The sequence below is a fragment of the Abramis brama genome (assembly GCF_963993115.1).
Source record: "Abramis brama genome assembly, chromosome: 18".
In the NCBI taxonomy this organism is placed as follows: domain Eukaryota; kingdom Metazoa; phylum Chordata; class Actinopteri; order Cypriniformes; family Leuciscidae; genus Abramis; species Abramis brama.
In genome coordinates this window covers 21,225,443-21,249,046 of record NC_139980.1, presented here as the reverse complement: position 1 = coordinate 21,249,046, position 23,604 = coordinate 21,225,443, and the positions used below count along the sequence as shown (strand labels likewise).

The 23,604-nt window shown below is 41.7% G+C and overlaps 1 protein-coding gene across 7 annotated transcripts in view; it reads left to right on the top strand.

The window, feature by feature from the left end:
• cep128 (centrosomal protein 128) overlaps positions 1-23,604 on the top strand; it is a 135,974-nt gene that overhangs the window by 104,562 nt on the left and 7,808 nt on the right. For 5 of the 7 annotated variants that reach the window (XR_014603395.1, XM_084091107.1, XM_084091106.1 and 2 more), the window contains 3 exons: positions 2,853-2,876; positions 12,814-12,891; positions 12,971-13,084. Coding sequence is in view for 4 of the 7 variants with exons in the window: in XM_084091107.1 (XP_083947233.1) it covers positions 2,853-2,876; positions 12,814-12,891; positions 12,971-13,084 (216 nt within the window). In the remaining 3 variants the exon portion in view is untranslated. The other 2 variants (XR_014603396.1, XR_014603394.1) reach the window with 2 other exon arrangements.

The following is a 23,604-nucleotide window of genomic DNA, read 5'->3' as shown; positions in this document are numbered from 1 at the left end:
CACATTTTCTCTCCCTGATCCGTTTGATGACCTGAGGTAGCATCGTGACCGGGGGAAAAGCATACAGCGGACGATTCGGCCATTCGTGGGCGAGTGCGTCCGTGTTTTTTGAGAAAAATAATCGGCAATGAGCATTGTCTTCGGCGGCGAAGAGGTCGACCTCTGCCTCGCCGAAGATGCTCCATATTAGTTGAACCGTCAGAGGGTGGAGAGACCATTCCCCTGGATAACATATCCGCACCCTGGTTCAGAATGCCTGGCATGTGCGCTGCCCTCAGCGAGCGCAGATTTTGCTGAGCCCATAGAATGAGACTCCTGGCCCTGGCGTGCAAGGTGTTCGACCTGAGGCCGCCCTGGCGATTTATGTAAGACACCACCGCCATGTTGTCCGTTCGGACCAGGACGTGTTTGTCTTTTAGATATGGGAGCAGGGCTCTGAGCGCTAAAGCGACCACTCTCATCTCCAGACAGTTTGTGTAGGCGCTTCTCTGGGCTTGACCAAAGGCCAGAGACGGGCCTGCCCTCGTAGAGGGCTCCCCAACCTAGGTTGGAGGCGTCTGTCGTGATCACCTTTCTCCTCGAAATCACACCTAAACTCACGCCAGACTGGGAGTCAGGGCTTTGATGCAGCCGCGATTTGCCCTGATCAGTAAGTGGCCGGAGCGCCACGCGTGAGCTGGGACACGTCTGTTTAGCCAGCGTTAGAGAGGGCGCATGTGCAGTAATCCGTGCTGGAGTACCGCTGATGCTGAGGCCATAAGACCCAACATCCTCTGGAATCTTTTGAGGGGGGCGCGGGTGCCCGCTCTGAAAGATGCCGCTAGGCGCCGAATAGAGAGCGTGCGCTCCGAAGAGAGGCGCGTTTTCATATGCGTAGAGTCTATTACTATACCCAGAAAGGAGATATTCTGGCTGGGAGATGGTGTGCTCCTGGAAAAGTTGATCTTTAGACCCAGGCATTCTAGATGGGCGATGATCCAAGATCTGTGCGTTATTAACTGTGCCTCTGATTGTGCTATAACCAGCCAATCGTCGAGGTAGTTCAGTATTCGCACTCCCCGCTGTCTCAGGGGTGAAAGTGCTGCATCCATACACTTTGTGAATGTACGGGGAGCCAACGATAGGCCGAACGGTAGAACCGTGTACTGGTAGGCCTGTCCCTCGAAAGCGAATCTCAGAAATTGCTTGTGATGAGGCGATATTTGGATATGAAAATAAGCGTCTTTCAGATCCACTGAGAAAAAAATCTCCCGGCTGAATTTGCGCAAGGATATGTTTGGTCGTCAGCATTCTGAACGGGCGCTTCGCCAGCGCTTTGTTCAAGTGTCTGAGATCTAGGATGGGTCGGAGACGGCCGTCCTTTTTCGGACGAGGAAATAGCGGCTGTATAAACCCGACTCGCTTTGTGAGGGGGGGAACTGTTTCGATAGCACCCTTCTCCAGCAGTTTGAGCACCTCGGTGCGGAGAACGTGTGAAACATCTTCTCTCACTCTCGTCTCGACCACGGCTGAAAAGCGCGGCGGTCTGTGAGCAAACTGTAGCGAGTAGCCGTGTTTTATTATGTTCAACACCCATTTTGATATGTCGGGGATAGCTTCCCAGGCTCTGGCCCGTACCGCTAGGGGTTGAATAAAGGCTGGGGACGGGCCGCTGTGAGATAGGGACCCGGCCGTCAGGCCGTTTTGAGCTATTAATGAGCTCAGCTCATAAGCGCTGCACAGCGGGCGTACCATAGTCACATATCCAGCATGGGTTAGAGGGAAAACTGATGCGGGAACAGTTTTTATGTGTAGATGTGCACGCTGAAGAGTGGGCACACAATCTATCTTTATTGTCTCTCCCGCGCTGGTTGGGGGGAGAGTGAGCGTCGAGTTGACAGTATTTGTGTGTAGGGGTGCGTGTTGTAAGGCAGGCACGCTCGCTACTTTTATTAAACTTCCTGCGTGAGCTGGGGAAATATTTGTGGCTGTGGGAACAGTGCTTGTGTGCAGGGGTGTGTACATGACAGTAGGCACGCGCGCTATATTTATGAAACTTCCAGCGTGAGCTGGAGGAAAGTTTGAGACTGTGGAAACAGTGCTTGTGTGTAGGGGTGCAAACATCACAGTAAGCACACGCGCTACGTTTATTAAACTTCCAGCATGAGCTGGGGAAAAGTTTGAAACTGTGGGAACAGTGCTTGTGTGTAGGGGTGTGTACTTGTAGTGGGCACATAACCTACATATGACAGAGAGAAAAGAGCTCTTTTTGTGCTTTATTTGCGTCACCGTAAAACCTGTTTGCAGGTGAGCGTGTTTTGTAATAGGCCCATTGACTGCAACATTGACATTTCCAGCCACCTGTAGAAGAGTACTGGGGAATGTGGAACAGCTTATATTTGCAGGGGAGCATATATTGCTGGGATTACATGGGAGGCGGGGTCGAAGTTGAGCCCGACTAACCCCGTCTTCAGACGCTGCCAAAGAAAGTTGGTCACGCGGGGGCGGGGCCGGCGTGAGCTCGTTCACTTTAGTGAAAAGATTCAGCACAGCCGAGATTCGAACTCAGGTCTCTGGCGCGAAAGTCTCAGATTCCACCACTGAGCCACAGAAGGGGTGTGGATAAGCACAGGAGAATAAAGTCTGTTTCTGTAAAAAGTGAGCCACGCGGGACCGTGCTCGCCGCTCATCTGTGTGTTCTGTGCAGCTACACTGCGTTTTAAAAAAATGGCTTCAATATTCTCGAGAAAAGGAGTTTTCCCATAGCGTAAGCTACTTACGCAATAGGAGAGACCTCTCGAAAGGGAACTGCTAGGAATCTCTGAAACAAAACTTCCTGTGTCAAGGTAATTTCTGTTTCTCTTTTTTTTCAGGACCGGGTTGTAGATCTTGAAATGGTAAGATTTGTTTCCCTCATAGTGTTTTAATGAATCTGTCATATACTTATTTGTCCAGTGTATGTTAATATTCACAATTTTCTACAATTAATTCAGCCTGAACTGCTTAAAGACTCCATTGCAACCTTTTGTAGAAAATTCAGCCTTTAGCTGCACTGGCGCAGAGTGAACCCAACAGAGCGGTAGTGATCTCTGTCATGAGTTTCTATGTTCCACATGCGCTGTTTTCAATTGATGGCTTTCATAAAGATGTGTTTTTTTTGTCCGTTAAATGTTTTGCTTTATAAGATGCTGTAAAAGAAGTAAGCTAATCTTTGAATTCCTGTGCTGTTTCATTGTGTTTCATTTGAACAAAGATCAACCATATCAGAACTTTTGCACCTTTAATGTAAAAATTACAACATATTCAATGCCACTGAAAACCAAAGTGACACATTTCAGTGAAAAAAGATAAACATAAACACTTAACTAATCATCAAGCTCATGTGAAACAGTAGTCAAGTCACATTTATTTATATAGCGCTTTTTACAATACAGATTGTTTCAAAGCAGCTTTACAGAGATAACAGGAAAATAATGCAAAAAAGTTTGTTTACAGAAGAAAATAGCATCACAGTCCAGCTTAAGTTAGTTCAGTGATGTTTCTTTTTTGTTTTTTAAAAAAGTTAGTAATTTAGTTAATTTTTACATATATATATATATATATATATATATATATAGCCGCGCTGGAGTAAACCGTGATGTTGTCGTCCAGCTCAGTTCAGTTCTTTTATAATAGTGTCAATGCAGGCAGATCAATATTATTGTTGAATCTTAAATTAAATGTTAAATTTAATGTCCCCAACTAAGCAAGCCAAGCCAATGGCAACAAAGGTGGGAAAAGGTGACAGTGGCAAGGAGCCAAAACTCCATCAGGTGGCAGAATGGAGAAAAAAACCTTGGGAGAACCCAGGCTCAGTCGGGGGTGCCAGTTCTCCTCTGGCCAATGAATGAACAGTGTATGATTATGATTCAGGCAGCATTATAGGTCAGAAGTCAGATTGGTTTGGAACAATCAGAATATTATCCAGTTCCATCTGGATTAAGATCAGAGTCATCCCGTTGGTATGGAGACGGGTTTGTTGAGGATCAGTGCCAATGGCTGTCGTGTCGATGAGGCCTTCACAGGGGAGAGTCTAGTTGAGACAATCTCTGCTGACACTTCAGGGATGCGTTGTGTCTAGGCGCAGGTCCTCCATCTGATCTGGATTCGGCCCAGATCTGGCTGATTACAGTGAACCTCGGAATAAGCAGAAAGACTAACTTTAGTGTAGATGCCATTCTTCTTATGATGTAACGGGTACATTGGGTGTTATAGGAAGTGTTCCCTGTTCCGGCTGACCTAATTTATGCAGCCTTATAATTATTTAACTGATTTAAAAATAGGAATATATAATTCTTGTAAAGTACAGACATGTCTTCACCTGAAGTGACTCTGATTGACTCTCAGTTGTTCTTGTAAGATTTTCTGACATCATCTTGGCTTTCTGGGTTTTAAGGCAGTGCGATCTAATTTGGTACAGAAAACCCATCAACAATGATGACAAATGTTTATTTATGCTTGAATACATGCATCCCATAGCTAATACAAGGCCTCTTAAACAAGGCTCTTGGACTAAGAGGGCTCGCTGGCACTCACCGTTACTGCTGAGCCCTATATAAAGGCCCCCAAACCTCTTATAGAACTTTTGTCCTATCCGGTTTCAAATTATATTTATTTGGTGTTGGAAAAAGTACTTTTTATTATAATAACTTCCTATCTTCCCTAGGTTGAAGTTAGAATCGTACATGCATAAAGAAAGAAAGAAAGAAAAAAAGAGAGAGAAAGAAAGAGAGAGAAAGCAAGAAAGAAAGAAGGGAGATGGTTGGGAGATTTGCGCTGTGCCCACCACCCTGACATTACTTTTTTCTTTTGCCTAAATTGACTATTCTAAATGATCCAACAAAAAGGTCCTAAAGAGAGCAACAGAGTATGTTTTCGCATGCTTATGATTTAAAATGTCAAGAACTGACAAAACATACACCCTTTACTCTCAGACTCTAATAACATTTACTTTACAAGTACTTTACACTACAGCAGGGCTATTCAATTACAAATTCAGTTGGGCCAGATTTTCAAACCAAGAAGGTTAGCTTGGCCAGTTATTTTAGCGGCGAAGCAACTCGTAATGACACATTTTAAAACCAACACAAACAAATTTATTGAATACATGTAAGGTTTATTCACCTATTGCCTAGGCCTACCTAGGCTGCATACCTGACCTATCTGATCACAAAGTGCATAAAACAAAATAGTGCACAGTAGTAGATAAGCAATAACATTAAGTTTCCTTTTGAAACAAAATAAACATCTTGCTCACATTTGACCCAGGAACATCTCAAAGTGCATAAAATAAAAAGTGCACAGTATTCACAACTAGGCTATAACTAACACATGAATACAAGGTGGACTACTGCACATATTGCACATACTGAGGGAACATATTTTAAATCACCACATTTGTGATTAGGCATGCCTTTGTTACACATCCAACATTATATTGATGTAGGCTACAGTTACCCAGCTGATTTAGTGGGAGAAGTGACATTTTTTGTTTTGAAGCAGTGACAATGCAGTCCGAAGGCATTGGTGGAGAGTATGGTCAGTCAGGGAGCAACGAGAGTTGCTTTTTATGGAGTTCATGTGTGAAAAACTTGACTCACATGTGTATGTTGATCCAAACATACTGAGCATGATGATCGCTACTTTCTTAATGTTAGGGAACTGATGTACGTTGACATCAGTCCAAAACATTGAAGGCCCGTTAATGCAAAGCTCCTGTGCCATGGTTACAGATGACTGCATGTCAACAAGTTCGAGTGTGAATTTCCACTCATCAATGGAAGGAACCACTTGCTTTGCTCTGGCGGATAAGTCCCCTTCTATTGCAACAGTGAACGGGTCTCTGACAAAAACGGCCACCTCTGTGGGCAGAACAAGTCCATCCAATCGACCAGCAAAGTTCATTTTCAACCTCACAATGAAATCTGTCATCACATCTGTGATTTGTGTGGGGGATGAGATGCATTTGCGGAGTGTCGGAAAATGCAGCATTTGGCCTGTGCTCAAATCAGTTGCGAAAAGGTCCAGTTTAACTGGGAATGCATCTGTTCCACACGGTCGATCCACAGTTTTGTCTCTGCCTTGTAGTGCCAAATTGAGATCATTCAGGTGTTTAAATATGTCGCTCAAAAAGCAGGCATCGGCCATGAAGTTGTCATCTAGTATGCGACTCAAGTGCGTTTTCCACAGAAACGCTCCAGTGCTTTGCCTTTGGACAGCCACCTCACGTCATTATGCAAAAGCAGGTCGTGGTGCTCAGCAGACATTTCTGTCAGCAGCATGTGGAACAAGCGGTGTTGGAGGCTTGATGTGGAGCGAATAAAATTAATTGTAGCCATCACGTTGTCCATTGTCGTTTTGAGCGCCCCGCTTAGTTTTGTGCACAACACCGCCTGATGCACAATGCAGTGTAAGGAGATCAACTGAGATGCAACAGCAGACCAACGTGCTGCCAAACCATTCACTTTCCCTGTCATGGATGGAGCCCCATCTGTCACAAGCATGCACACACGCGTCATATCCAGACCATTGTCTTTAAAAAAAGCGGAAATTTTCCAAAAGACTATATCGCCCGCTGTGTGTCCTTCTAACAGCAGTAGGCAGAGCAGCTCCTCTCTGAAGCATTTGCTGTCAAAAAAACGGACATATATGCACAAGTGAGCAGTATCAGTTTTGTCTGTGGACTCATCTACTGCTGTAGACATAGTATCAGCTTTCATCAGGTCTCCTAACAGCGTTTAATACACATCTGCAGCAAGAATTTCAACCCTACGAATGTTGGAAGTATCTGACAGGGGTACGTTTTTTATAGCAGATGCCACGCTCGTTTTAATTTTATCGTCATTTATCACCTCATCCACGACGGCCAGCATACAGTCCTTCACGGTTTCAGAGTCTGTGAATGGCCTTTTCTTTTTTGCCAATATCCAGGAAACACGAAGGGATGCTGCGCTAGCTCTCTCTTGGGCTGTGAATGACCGCACCATGGTAGTACTGCTCCGGTTGTAAGATGCAATCAAAATCAAACTTTTGCTGCCCTCTCTTGAGATCCCTCGGGAAAATTGGTACGGAAAGTCTGGTGTTTCTCAACGTGGTGCCTCTGCACATTGTAATCTTTAAGTACTGCAACGCACTCATTACAAATTAAACACATCAGTTTGGCATTTGGATGTGGCGGTAAAATAAACAAGTATTTGTCAGTCCAGGCAGGGTTAAACTGACGGTTTTCATTCGCAGTTTTACGTTTCAGTGTTGAGAAAGACATATTGATAGTAATCTAGGCTACTACCGGCACGCTCTGCAATGTTTGCGTGTTGCTAGGCTACATGGTCTGCACAATTGTATGAATTTACGTAGGGATGTGTGTTTTTGGCGGGACCACGGGCTGGGCCATTTGGATGTTGTTCCAGGCCGCATATGGCCCACGGGCCGCCAATTAAATAGCTCTGCACTACAGTATGGGAATTACAATACGTTTGCCTTAATTATTCTCTTGCATGAGATTAACACTTAGTTTCTGTAAAAACATTCATCACTCAAAACATTCAAAACTCATCTCATTACAAACCTAGTGAAATGCTGTAATCGTCTGTCCACAAAAATGTTGGAAAGTATGCAAATGTGGAATAAAGCTTAAAGGTAGGGTAGGCAATTTTCAGAGTGGCTAGCAATAGCAAGCTAGCTTAGAAAGCATAAGATCCCACCCTCCCTTCAGAGCGTCTCCAAAAGCCACGCCTCCTTCAAAACACATGACTACTGCAGAGTTTGCAAAGTGTCACAGGACGGGGTTAAAGGGTTAGTTCAAACAAAAATATTCTGTCATTAATGACTCACCCTCATGTCGTTCCAAACCCGTAAGACCTTTGTTTATATTCGGAACACAAATTAAGATATTTTCGATGAAATCCGCGTTCAAGAGAGCACTACAATGCATGCGTGTGGAGATGACGCAGGAGCTGGCATTCTGACATATAACCCGGAAACTTGTGTTTACAAGCAAAGGAAGTACGCACTGTACATAAAATGGTTCATAAATATGTCTTCAGATTTCGACATAGAGGATGAATTGCAATTTTTTGCCCAACCTTACTTATTCAAACGTGGTGTCATAAATGTCATCAGTGCCAAGCGATGCCTACTGAGCAGGAGAGTGTGTGCTGCATCAATTGGGATATTTTCATGCCACAGCTTGAAAGTGTGGATAATTCAGACGACACATGTATCTCACTGTGTAACAGAGGATCCCAGCTTGCCGCCCCTGCTTAGCCGCTGTGTTTTAGAAGTGATTTTTTGATTTGCCCAAAGTGAATTGGAAGCGACGTCTGAGGCCAGAAGGACCGGGTGGCTCACTATCTGTAGAGTAAGTAGCCAATTTCTTTACTAATGAGGTATTATACATGCAGCCTAGGTACTTACTATACATCTGTTTTCTGTTTACAGCCAGTGCAGACAGTGGCGCACCGGGTTGTACTGGAGTGGATTCTCAAAGGTCAAAAGCTGGGAAGACACAACAGAGAAGTTCTGCCATCATGTGATCAATACAGGAAAGATGCCTATCATCATCTGGAACATATTTGGGTTTCAAGGAAGCCAAAGAAGCTTTGACTAATTTAAAGAAAAATACAGCAAAACAATACACATTTTCTACTTTTCATTTTTTATTATTAGTATAGATATTTTCAACAAACACATTGTGTGGGTATTGCTTGTCTTGGTACTGTTTAAATAAAAATAGACATCACTACACAACATAAATTGGCTTTTGTATGTCAATTACAGCCTACCAACTGAAAACTGCTATAAACTGCTAAGACCATTTCAGTCGGAGTAGGGCTTTACCATATGGTAGGGTTTTTTGTCTTATTTTGTAATATCACTGTATTAGATAAGCAATTTTCTGGTCTTCCCAGCACTTTTACACGTTATACTTTTTTTTTTTTTTACACAAATAAAAAGAGTTGGCATTTTACTAAAAGAAATATGCAAAAATACAAGAAGAGGCAAGAAAACTATTACTGTGTGATTGTCAGTGGTCTACTTTGTAAACCTTGACACATGCTTAGCGATTGCTGTTTCTTTGTCCAGTTTAGATTACGTTGCAGTATTGCACGGTAAATTGGGAAGGGCAGCTTGAGAGGTTGGGTCCTTGAAAACCACAGTGGGGTCATTTCGCCGCTCCAGTCCTTTTTGAAGCAGTCCATCCCTGAAGTTTTGTGAAGTGGGTTTATACATTTTCCTTTTCACCCACTCTTTGGTTTGCTTTGGAAAAACTTTTTGAAACTTTTTGCTTTTTGAAAAATGCGAAAAACCTCTAGTTTTGTTTTATTCCTGCTATGCTCCATTTTTCTGGCTGCTCTCTTGAGGGCCCAAGTGTGCTTGTACCACGACGTTGGACTATTTTCTTTAATCTTCTTTAAGCGCAAAGGAGCAACTGTGTCTAAAGTGCTGGAAAAGAGAGTCAATAGTTTCTGTTGCAACATCGAGTTTTCCTAAGCTATCTGAGAAAAAATTATTTATAAAGCAATCTTTCGTGGTAGAAGTGAAAGTTCTACCATATTTGTAACAAGGAGTCGGCTTTGCAACCTTGGCTAAATGAAGTATACACAAGACTATTCTCTCTCTCCACTAGTCTCTCCCCTGTGAAGGCCTCCTTCCTTTACCTCTGTACAGATAAAACGTTGTCGGGATAATTCCGGTTCACATGGCTATGCGGAAGCGATAAAAAAATTCTGTATTATACATTTAAGGCCAGACAAGTAGTTTGTTGAGGGTTGGTTTGTAAAGAAGGACTACACGCCTGCACACATATATATTCAAACGTGCATACCTATAGACTAAACACGTAATATGCATGTGCACGCCATCAGCGTTCTCATAGGTTTGTGTTTTTAAAGTTTGCACAGAGAGAACTTGAGGGTTTTCTGTTAGAATGGTGTCGTGCTAGCGGCCCCTAAGTTAATAACTAATGATCGTTGCGATGGAAGTGAATCAATCAAAACTAACTTTAGCTGGACAATAACTTTATTCTAGAGCTGCTGTAAAGCCAAAACAATCTCTGTTACTTTAATTTCCTATTATCACTGTAAAGCTGCTTTGAAACAATCTATATTGTTAAAAGCGCTATATAAATGAAGGTGGCTTGACTTGACTTTACTAGATAATGATCTGAGATGTCATCGCTCTGCTGCAGAATTTCAACGGCCTCAACATTGATTCCATGTGCCAATATTAGATCTAAAGTATGATTACGACAATGAGTGGGTCCTGACACGTGTTGTCTAACTCCAATAGAGTTTAGAATGTCTCAAAATGCCAATCCCAATGAGTCTTTTTCATTATCTACATCAGGCATTCTCAACCCTGGTCCTCGAGGGCCACTGACCTGCAGAGTTTAGCTCTAACCTTAAATCACATCACGTCATGTCTGTGGAAGGCTTATGACCATAAAATGTTTGTCCGAATGCAATGATACAATGTCCTACCTGCCTGTCAACATATGTATTTCTATATCTCTGTGCACCTTGCTTGCGCAGACATCACACGTCATCAGCGCGTTTCATGTTATGAGTTAGACAGACGTCAGTCATCGTCCGTGCACCGCAACCGTAACAGCAGCCACATTTTACAGTTACTGTAATTTGTTAGACAGACATATAAATACATTTAGAACACTTAACTTGGTGAACGCTATCAGGATGTGAGGAGACTTTCAACCAACATAAAAAAAAATTCTGGAACAAATCTACCCTGCCTTTAAAGGCCAATTCACACTGCACCAACAGATGGCTAACAGTCACAACTACAACAGACGCCTACAAACACTGATAGGGATAACACACTAATCCTACAAAATCCGACGTAGTGTCCATTACAGTCTGTCAGCAACTGTCGGTGCAGTGTGAATTGGCCTTAACTTGTGCCGTTGCATTTCCAAATGCGCATTAAACTGACAGTACATGTAGAGATGGAGTTTACTGCATTTACTGTGAACCGAGCTGCTCTGAAAACACTGAGTCACAAGCTGATCTTGTGAACAAAGTGCGCCGTTCTAATACTTAAGTATTATTAAGTATTCTAATACTTCAGCCTTTCCCGATTCGATAAGGGCACTAAGGCCATATCGCGCTTTCTAATTATTTTGTGTGACAGATACTTTGCCAAAGCTTACAAAGTTTAAACATGTTTTCAGTTTCACTATGAGATTTGATGCCTCAAGAGTGAGAACGGTTGTAATATTCACGATCATCATAACCTCCACTTTGCGCTAAAGGAAAGAACTGAAGGGCCTTTGCAAGTCATAATCTATCCCTGGGTGGAGGGAATCATGAAAAGCTCGAAGTACCAGCCAGTTTTGGCACAAAACCTTCTGGCTTCTGCTAGAAAGCTGAAAATGAAGAGAAACTCAGCATGACAATGATCCAAAACACACATCGAAATCAACAAAAGAATGGTTTCAGCAAAGAAAGTTGAATGTTTTGGAATGGTCCAGCCAAAGCCAAACCTGAATTGTATAGAAAATCTGTGGGGGATCTGAAGAGGGCCATGCACAGAAGATGGCCTCACAGTTTAACAGATCTGGAATGTTTTTGCAAAAAAAAAAAAGAGTGGGAAAATATTCTCAATTCAAGATGTACCAAACTTGAACAAAGGGTGCTTCAACGAAATATTAGTTCAGCACACTTATGCAGTTAATTGTTAACTATAGTTTTTTTCCTCTGAAATGTGTTTGAATAGATTGCAAATTTGACATTAAACATGCAAAGTTCTGTTATAATTTATCTTTTTATTTTTTTATTTTTTTTTATTTTTTTATAATTCATTTACATAGAACTACATGCATATAGCTACAATACTATTCTTCTGGTGACTTGAAAGCACTTCTGAAATGCAAATCTAGTTTACATTGTAAAGCTGAGTTTGTAGACAGAATATTCTGTACCAAAGCAAAGAAAGGGTCTCTTTCTGTGCTTTGGTACAGAATATTCTGTCTGCAAAGTTACATTTCTGAAATGTTCCAGACCTTAGTACACTATTTGCAGAAGCATAACGATTTCTGTTAAAGGTTGTATCAGCGATTTCAGGCCCAAACATAAATGATCATATTCATCTAATCTTTCCTAACGATCCGCTAGCGTTTTGCGCTCGTGCACGGCTGCCTATGACGGCTGCACGCGAAAACCTCACAACACCCACCCCTGTCGGTGATTGGTTGGAACACTGTTTATTTGGGTTTTGAGTGATGGTGAAACCAACTGTTTTTGTGTGCAGATCTCAGAGCCTAGGCTGCCTACAGAGACGCGTTTTTTTGACGGCATGCTTATGGGGCGGGCAGCTAGCGGATCGTTAGGAAAGATTAGATGAATGTGATCATTTATGTTTGGGCCTGAAATCGCTGATACAACCTTTAAATGTCTGAATTGCAAATCATTACTTGGCTAAGAAATATGCCGTCGTTTGTTAAAAGTATTGACGCCTGTATCGACTCAGCAGTATTTATACAGTTTGAAAAAAAGCTATCTGACGCTTACCATATCAATCACCATTATGTGCTATGGCTGGCTGACGAACATTTAATTAGCTCCTGAAAACCTTCAGCCTTTACTTACAGCTCCGTCTATTTACATCATTACTGCTTGGCACAACAACACGCTGGTGTCAGAAATTGACCCTTGCCTCTTCTGGGAGATGCACTCATTCCATTGACTTGAAGCAATCGACAAAGCGCAATTCTCAAAGACTAGGATTTGAGAACTGAAATGAAATAAATATAAATGACAGAATATTCTTCTTTTCCAGAGCACCAGGCTGGCCTTGGATCATCTGGAGTCAGTTCCTGAGAAACTCAGTCTGCTGGAAAACTTCAAGGATCTCGAGGTTGGATCATAGTTGATGTTTTGGTCAAGATTTAACCTCCCTCTGAGGCAGATGTCATGGTTGGCTTATGTGATTTCAGGAGTCACAGAGGCAGAGAGAAATGGTGGAACAGCGTTATGCCAAATATAAGGAGATAGTTGGGGACCTCCAGCATCAGCTTGAGGAATCTAAGAGGAGGATTCAGGAATACAGGGTATGAACATATAGCGCTGATGCCATGCACTTAATAAGTTTAGTTTAGCCATAAGAGGACTGGTCCCCTGACTGAGCCTGGTTTCTCTTAAGGTTTTTTTCTCCATTCTGTCACCTGATGGAGTTTAGATTCCTTGCCACTGTCGCCTTTGGCTTGTTTAGTTGAGGACACTTAAATGGGATAGTTCTGCCAAAAATTCTGTCAATATTTACTCACCCTCATGTTGTTCCAAATGTAGCAATGAATGAATCAAATTTTTCCACAAGGAGACTACAATGCACTGCCTGATGCGATACTGTAGTAGACGGTTGCATAGTTATAATTTTCTCCCTGATATTATCAATCTTGTTAGTAAAGCAGTTCATAAAGTCATTACTGCTGTGCTGCTTGGAAACGTCTGGGGTTGAAGATTTATTTTTCTTAGTTTAGCCACTGTTTCAAATAAATACCTAGAGTTTTGTTTATTTTCTTCTAATAGGGTTGAAAAATAAGCAGATCTAGCAGCTTTTAAGGCCTCTCTGTATGCAATCGTGCTCTCTTTCCATGAAATGCGAAATACCTCTAGTTTTGTTTTCTTCCAATTGCGCTCCATTTTTCTGGCTGCTCTCTTAAGGGCCTGAGTGTGCTCGTTGTACCACGGCGTTGGACTATTTTCTTTAATCTTCTTTAAGCGCAAAGGAGCAACTGTGTCTAAAGTGCTGGAAAAGAGAGAATTAAAGTTTCTGTCGCAATATCGAGTTCTTCTAAGCTATCTAGGATGCTGAGATGATGAAACTGATCAGAAAGATTATTTATAAAGCAATCTTTAGTGGCAGAAGTGATAGGTCTAACATATTTGTAACACGGAGTCGGCTTTGCAGCCTTGGCTAAATGAAGTTTACACAAGACTAGATAATGATCTGAGATGTCATCGCTCTGCTGCAGAATTTCAACGGCATCAACATTGATTCCATGTGATAATATTAGATCTAGAGTATGATTACGACAATGAGTAGGTCCTGACACGTGTTGTCTAACTCCAATAGAGTTAAGAATGTCTTTAAATGCCAATCCCAATGCATCTTTTTTGTTATCTACATTTATATTAAAATCACCAACAATTAGGACTTTATCTGCAGCCAGTACTAACAGTAACAGTAAGATTGGGGGGTGGACTCATTTAAAGTAATGTAATCGTCTGGTTTTAGCCAGGTTTCTGTCAAACACAGCACATCTAGGTTATAATCTGTAATCATATCATTAACAATAAGTTCTTTTGAAGTAAGGGATCGAAAATTCAGCAACCCGAGCTTTATCATTTGTTCATGCGTATTATATCTGTTTTTTATTTGTTGAACATCAATTATATTTTTACCCTTAAATGGGTTTAGGAGTTTTTTGTATTTTGGGGAACAGACACAGTCTCTATATTATGATATCTAGGTGAAAGAGTCTCTATGTGATGTGATTTATCTGACCTAGGTGATGTGAGACAGCTAGCAGACAGTCGGTTTAGCCAGTCTGTCTGCTTCCTGACCTGAGCCCCAATTCATGTTTGAGCTCTAAGACTATGTGCCATATTACTAGAGAGAAGAGCAGCACCATCCCAGGAGGGATGAATACCATCTCTTTTCAACAGGTCAGGTCTGTCCCAAAACCTTTTTCCAATTGTCTATGAATTCTATATTATTTTGCGGACACCACTTAGACAGCCAGCCATTGAGTGAGCACAGTCTACTTAGTATCTCATCACTCCTGCGAACAGGAAGGAGGCCAGAGCAAATTACTGTGCCTGACATCATACTTGCGAATTCACACACCTCCTTAACGTACATTTTTGTGATTTTTGTAATCGGAACGGAAGAGCGGTGTTTTTTCCCGCGACTACAGCGCCTCACCGCCACCCAATTGCCCTGCTGCACGGGCTCTACAGCCGGAACCGAACAATGTATAGAGTTCACTAAGCTAGTCGCATCCAAAGCAGTATCTAAAGCCCTTGCATTCTTACTATCCTTGATTAAAGTTTTGATGCGTGTCTCTAGTTCTGAAATCTTCTCCGTCAGCCTGACTGTCTCCCTGCATTTATCACTTGTAAATCCTTCATTGCTGACAGAGAATGTTATACTATACATGTGACAATAAAGTGCCAAGTGACAATAACAGGAGATGACATTACTCACCGTGTTTGTTGACTGATCCTACTCACCACAGTTGTTTGATTTGCAAGCACAGATGGCAGGTTAACAGGCTAGCGAGATACTAGCGTGTTGTGCTAGTGATAACGATTTAGATAAAAGCTAGCGATTTCAGATTAATGTGATAGGCAATATTAGACAATATCTAATATATGTTGATGAGTAAGTTAAATTTAGCAAATAAGAACAAGGAATGATATTAAATAGAGATTCAAAACAGCTTTATACGATGAACAAATTTAATTTAATAGTTTATTCACATTTAAACATTGATCAGCGTATATAAACAAAAGCTCAACTGAACCTACTTAACATGCGAGAACAAACCTTAGTTGGTTCATGTGGAAGCTCAGACTTGCTGCGTAACACGAGAATGAACCTCATTGGTTCTTGCTGAAGCTCAAACATGCTGCGTAACATTTTAATGAACCTCAATGGTTCTTGCAGAAGCTCAAAAATGCTGCGTAACATGAGAATGAACCTCATTGGTTCTTGCAGAAGCTCAAAAATGCTGCGTAACATGAGAATGAACCTCATTGGTTCTTGCAGAAGCTCAAACGTGCTGCGTAACATGAGAATGAACCTCATTGGTTCTTGCAGAAGCTCAAATGTGCTGCTTAACACGAGAATGAACCTCATTGGCCTCATCTTGACTTCCTGCTCAGCTACTGTTCAGACGCTAATTTTAACTTAAGCAAACAGCACAGTGCTCAAACGACAAAGTTTGGATTACTACAAAACATAGAATTCTTTTACCCGACCAGCTTACATTCCGGGGAAAGGAAAACACAACTGCCTACATTCATAAGGATAAGAGAGAAAATGCCTCTTCTGGTTCAAGAATCTACTTGCTGCACTAACTGCCACAGACTTTTACAAAGGATTGCAGTTCTTGAAACAAAGTTACTTATGGGACCACCAAACCAGACGGAACACACAACAGAGCTCCGTCATGGACACCCTCAGCATATAGCCGGTGAGTCCGGTGAGTGCTCCTAGACAGGTAGAGAAACAAGCCGATCGACTTACAAATCGATGGCACAAACAGGGAGTGAGACCCAAAGGCACTCGAGACATCAGATTGTCACGAGCCTCACATATTGCCGCAGTAGCATCCTCTACCCCAGACACAGCTTTTGCCTATACATCTTGAGAACAGATTTTAAGTACTAATGAATGTAAATGAGGAATCCCCACACGTGATGAATGTGATCGAACACAGACTGAATCAGCCAGTAGCTAAGACTGATGCTAACTGGCGCTCAAGGTCGAGCAGACAGCGGCACTCAGCTCAGAGCGCAGCCGGGCACAGGACTCTGATAGTGGGGGACTCCATAATCAGAAACATTAGCAGCAGGGATACAACTACGTGCTGCCTTCCACAAGCAACAACTTCTGATGTAAACAGGGAACTTCAGAACATTCTAATGAAACATAAGACTGCAAATAGACTCATCATTCATGTGGGGAAGAATGATATTCATAAAGAGCAGTCAGAACTCCTTAAGAAGGATTTCAGTGAACTTTTTGAAACACTTAAAAGACTGAAAGTTCAAACATTCATCAGTGGACCACTCCCAGCAAGAGGAACAAACAGGTTTTCACGGTTGCTTGGGCTTAATACATGGCTGCAAAAAAACCTGCAATATAAAAGGAGTGAACTTCATTGACAACTTCAATCTTTTCTGGAGTCAGAGACAACTGTTTCATCAGGATGGCCACCACCCAAACAAACTTGGTTCAAGAGTGCTAAAGGACAATATCTACTTCTCCCTCAATCATCCTTCTGCAGTGTGTGCCAATCCACTCAATCTGAACGGCACACACACACACACACCTGGACACAGTATGAATGACCACAGGACTTCACTTCAGCAGCAGAATGGACATGCAGTTGACATATCACACAAGGACAATGATAATACCACTGAGCCACAACAACCTCTGCTCATGGACACAATCTCAGCTGAGCCCTGCCCACAGAGCTCACCACAGACAGACATATTAGAACTGCTCCAAGATTCAGCACCCAAGGACGACTTCCTGGAAAACAGCCAGGGAAGCCAGGACAGCATATTATATCCTCCGATAACACCAGAGCAACAGCCCCTCTCACTTTATCCCTCTCTCCAGCATCTCCACTTAAGTGCTTCTCACAGAAAATGGAAGAACTGGTGTATGCTGGAACCAAACTATCCCACTCGTTTGCTGCAAGCCCCCAGATATCAACCAAAAAACGGCAGGCACCGCAACCACCAAAGCCTGCGGGCCCAGCTTGCCCTCCCCCTCCTTCTGTGAGAGCTCTTCGGCCTCTGCCACAACGCCAGGGCCCACCCCCTCCTCCATCAGCTCGAGGTGAACCAAAAACAATTGATACCAGCTCTCAGTGATATGTGTTGGGTCCCCGCTATGATAACAGTAACTTTATCAAATGTTTACAGAACAAGCGGAAACCCAGTGTGCCTGTATCTTTCTCTATTGCTGTTCTATTACAAGATAGAAAGTCTAAGGCCTTCAATAGCCGTACAGCAAACCCAACTAATCTGGTGCCTATTATACGTCAAACTAAGATTGCTGTGGGGACAAAAAGTAAGACTGTTAAGTTAGCACTTTTAAACATCCGCTCACTTAAAAATAAATCACTTCTAGTCAACGACTTAATAACCACAAACAACCTGGATTTTATGCTTCTAAATGAAACCTGGCTAGAGGACAGCTGCAGTGCAACAGTCCTCAATGAAACAGCCCCTCCTAACTTTACTTTCATGAGTGTCTGCAGAGCTGTTAAGAGAGGTGGGGGTCTAGCTGCTCTTTTTAAAGATATCTATCAATGTAAGCAAATATCATTTGCGAATTACCCTTCTTTCGAATATCTGTGTATTGTGTTAAAAGGTGCTCCACGCATTTTACTTATTATTATTTATAGGCCTCAAAAATACTCTCCAGCCTTTGCTGAGGACTTTACAGAACTGTTATCAACAATTACCTCAGAGTTTGACTGTTTTGCCATTGCTGGAGATTTTAACATTCACATAGATAATGCAGAAACCAATATGGCAAAATAAATCAAAACTGTTTTAAAAACTTTTGATCTGACTCAGCATGTACATTGACCCACACACAATCGCGGACACACTCTAGATTTACTTATCAGTAAGGGTCTAAACATTTCATTGATTGTTATTAAGGATGTAGCACTGTCCGATAATTTCTGTATTTTCTTTGATATATTGATTTCTCCTGCCATTGAAGCTAGATCTGTGTCTGTCAAGAAGAGATGCTTAAATGAGAACACTAATGTACTATTTATGAAGGCTATATCCTTAACACCAAGCATATCTGCTGACTCTGTTGATTTTCTCCTTGATTCTTTTAACTCAAAAGTTAAAAGTGTAATTGATGATATTGCTCCTGTGAAAGTCAGGAAGAAGAGTGGCAGACAAAAAGCACCTTGGAGAAACTCAACAGCAGTGCAAAATATGAGAAGACAATGCAGAAAAGCAGAGCGCATGTGGCGGAAGACAAAACTTGTAGTTAGGGCTGGGACGGTATGGATTTTTTCTTACCACGGTTGAAAAGCAAGAAATTCCCGCGGTATAGCGGTAAACCGCTTTAAATCAACCCCCCAAATCTGTACATCTCACAGCACCCGCACCCAGTTCTTGCGTCTAAATTAGTTGCTTAAATAAACAAAATAATCCTACAATAGTAGACATAAGCCCTTTAAATACAAATAAATAGCCATGTTTTATAAAAATGTTCACAAAACTAAATGAAAATGTTGTATGTAAGATAACGTTAATTAAGTTGTAGGTTACGTTTCTAATGTCACAGGTAGCCTAATAATCTAAAGGTTTACTGCTTACACGATTCTTTTGTAGTTTGGTGTACTAAAGTGTTGTTCTAAAATAAACATTCACGAGTGTACCTTATTACTTCTTCTCACTGCTGATTCCTGATGGTTTAGAGGACGAGTCGCCCGCTGTCGTTTCAAAGAATAGTATACGGCGAGCGCGTCAAGCATAAAATGCCTCGTCCACTTGGGGAGGCGCGCGCGCAGTCAGAGAAGAAGAGATAAAAGCCCACCCACACTGACAACTGATTGGTTGACTTACCGAAACGGGCCAATCAGGATGCTCTCTCTCGCTCCCTCTCCCTCTCCCTCTCTGCCGTGCGTGCACGCGCTACACGGTTTGGAACACAGTCTCTGTCTCGCATGCGCACTCTTGCTCGCTCGCTCTAGATTCCGGGAGATTTTAACTAATTTGCGGGCATTATGGAGCCGCTATTAATATGCGGGAGACTCCCGGAACTTCTGGGAGACTTGGGATGTCTGTAGGTTTTTTTGCGGTGATGACGGTGACGAGCTCAGACCCGCGGTAGGCATCATGTGACCGCGGTATTGCGGTAATGCGGTAACCGCCCCAGCCCTACTTGTAGTCCATTATAACATCTACAAAGACAGCATCCATGCTTTCAATATGGAACTAGTGTAACGGATGGACAAGAATCACGACTCATTCATTCCTTCTAAACACATTCTTTGCTAAGATTACTAAAGCTTTTAACCTCCTGACTCTCAGATGCAAATTATGGCCTGAACGCCAGAAAGTCTAGGCCAAATTACCCCTTTGACACCTTTTATGGGACCGCTGAGTCTACGCAGGAAAAGCAGACATTCCACGCGAGTCACGTTTGCCAGCTTCAGAGAGATTACGAACTCTCCCTGCACCTTTACGCACACACATACATGAACTTTGAACATTAACTTAGAATATAAGCATGTCATATGTATACAATATACTTTTGTGTGTTTCCCAGTTCATATTAGCTTCGTTTATGATCTTCTAGGTGAAGGAGTGAACTATAAATTATTATTATTACTATAATTCATGCATACTGATATAACTTTGTATTCCCGCCTCCTTTTCTTGCCGTTCTTGGTATCCCTTTAACCGTCTCAGTTTGACAGAACCAACCATATACAGGAGATTACAGTAAAATGTATTATTCTGTGTGTACCATCTTTCTGGGTAGAAATGACGAATTCTAAACGCCGTCATAAACTATGTAGATTAACCGTCCCGACAGGACAAAGGAAAAATTCCCGCTCTGAAATCTCTGAAGGTGGTTGGCCCACGTACGCGAAGTAGGCGTAAACTAAGACTCTCCATAAGAGACTGACACAGAAAGTTTCTCCAGAGCACTTCATCTGTGAGAGGTTTCCTGTCCCACAACTCCTTAGGGAGTTCCTACGTTTTTCTTTTCTTTTCTTTAAGCTGTCTTTATTTTCGTCTTCTGACCTTTTTCTACGTTCAGTGAAACAACTTTCACTTTGAGTAGACTTTTTAAACTTCCCGCAAACTCCGTTTGCTCCAGAAGCACGAGAAGGACGCCCAGCTTCAAGAGGACACACGCACGCTGCTTTCGTGGTCACACCAAGACTTTAATGCAAGTAGAACCTTCATTTGAAATCTAAGGCTGTGGTTAACTCCCTTTTTGGGATTTTAATTGGTGTCTCTCAGAGGTAACTGTGAAAATTGCCATCCTGACATTTAGTTTCACTTTCTCTCGCTCATTCTCTCTCACTCTCTCACCCTCTCTCACTCTCTCTCTCTCTCACTCTCATTTCGTTATTCGTTGTCTTGTATTGTCTTACTGGCATATATATTCTTGATTGCTTCTGTCTGCTGCTCACATTACGAAGTCCCTTAAATGTTAAATCTAAGCTACAAGCTTTACCTTTGTTAATACTTTAATTAGTTTTTATAGAACAGAGAAGTTATTTTTCGTGGCCAGAAAAATAGCCTTTTTGTGAGAGTCTATAAAAGGATGACTTTTCTTGAGGGTTGGTAAAAGATCGTGCGATCCGTTTGCTGGACGAACGGATTATTCAATAACAAATTAATTCCATTAAAGGTTATCCTAAGAATTGATCTGTTTTCATATATTAATAATTAAATTATAATTCGTTGTAATTAATTATTGATATATACAATTGATCTATTTTTCAGCTTCAATAATTTTATTAAAGGTATTGTAGGTAGGATTTTTATAAAAAACTTATTTTCCAAATTTGTTTAAACTTTATTTATATATCAAAACATAATTAAAATGTAAGTACTCTGAAAAAGAAAGTATAAAAATCGAGTGTCTGTAGACCTCTCACGACTGTTTTAAAGACAGCTCATTATTTCCATTCACTCCACCCCCTCCCTTCTGGGCTCCTTCCAAAGCCACGCCCCCAAAACACATGAACGCGCGACGCCGACCGCTGAGCTGAAGACGCATTATTTACCTGAGACGAGCGGAGAGGAAGGAGCGCAGTGCATGTAGTGACATCATGTCAGAATCACATGTAATAAAAAAAATCTAACTTTATCATTATGAAGATAAACAAATAAGATGTATTTTAGTACTCACTATCAAGCTAGCATATTGATATTGGTAAAGTTTAAAATATATATTTTTTGATTCGCTAACGAACTAGTTATCTATAAGGCAAAGCTAAAAACAGGTTGCATGATACACGTTTTTCCATTACCATCATTTACACTGTGATGAAGATGAATTTCGTGTAAGATTCATAACATATATGGTGTTCTGCATGTAAGAGTTTCCATGATGAAAGCATTGTTGACTCTGATGAGGACTACACTCCAGAGACAAGTACCGCATCTTCAGCTCGAGGACAGGTCCGGGGTCGAGGGCGAAGCAGAGGACGTCGTGCAAGAGGCCGTGCAACTAGGGTCCGAGGATATTGACACGCGTTTTATTCAAAGACTTTTTGTTCATTACCTTTTCTAGTACTGTCTTCCTTTTTTGCCTTGTTTGCCTTCGCTAACTGCATATGCCGGTAATGTGAATTTTTGATTGCTCTTTCTCTGCCATTGTTTTGCTATTCCTAGGTTCCGTGCCTCTTGAATTCCTCAAATCAAACGAGTGCGCGCGCATATGGGCATATCCTGTGTGGCAAAAGGGTGGTTGCCATGGTTGCGAGAGAGTGACAGTCGCCTAAGCCAATCCTTTGTTTCGTCCCGAATGGAAATAATGAGCTGTGTTTAATACAGATTAAACGGTCTAGAGTCACTCGATTTTTATACTCTTTTTATCAGAGTACTTACATTTTAATTATGCATTGATATATATAAAAAGTTTAAACAAATTTGGAAAAAAGTTTTTTATAACAATCCTACCTACACTACCTTTAACTCTGTATACGAAGTGAATGAATCATAACCCGATATCATTTGAGCTAAATTCGTTACACTAGGCAAAACTAGATAGACTTTCTTCTCAAATATTATAAACAGCAATTTAAACAACACACGCACTCTTTTTGCTACTGTAGAGAGACTGACAAACCCCCCAAGCCAGATTCCCAATGAAATGCTCTCAGACAGCAAGTGCAGTGAGTTTGCTTCTTTCTTCTCTGAGAAAATCAATAATATCAGAAAGGTGATCAGCACATCCTTGAGTTGCGCTGGGGTCAGACAGATCAGACCACCTGAGAAAGTAGTAACTTTGTCTGATTTCAAAGAAATTGATGGCAAAATTTTGGAAGAAACCGTACAGCACCTTAAAACATCAACCTGCACTCTTGACCCACTTCCCACATCTTTTTTCAAAAGTGTGTTAAACAGTTTAGAAGCAGATCTTCTAGAAGTGGTAAATGCCTCACTTCTCTCTGGGAGTTTTCCAAACTCCCTGAAAACTGCAGTTGTCAAGCCCCTCCTGAAAAAGAGCAATCTGGATAAGACCATATTAAGCAACTGTAGACCGATCTCAAATCTTCCTTTCATAGGCAAGATCATTGAAAAAGTTGTTTTCAATCAGCTGAACAAATTCTTATGCTCGAATGGATACTTTGACAATTTTCAATCTGGTTTCCGACCGTACCACAGCACAGAGACAGCGCTCATAAAGATAATAAACGATATTCGCTTAAAGGTAGTGTAGATAGGATTGTTATAAAAAACTTTTTTCCAAATTTGTTTAAACTTTTTATATATATCAATGCATAATTAAAATGTAAGTACTCTGATAAAAAGAGTATAAAAATCGAGTGACTCTAGACCGTTTAATCTGTATTAAACACAGCTCATTATTTCCATTCGGGACGAAACAAAGGATTGGCTTAGGCGACTGTCACTCTCTCGCAACCATGGCAACCACCCTTTTGCCACACAGGATCTGCCCATATGCGCGCGCACCCGTTTGATTTGAGGAATTCAAGAGGCACGGAACCTAGGAATAGCAAAACAATGGCAGAGAAAGAGCAATCAAAAATTCACATTACTGGCATATGCAGTTAGCGAAGGCAAACAAGGCAAAAAAGGAAGACAG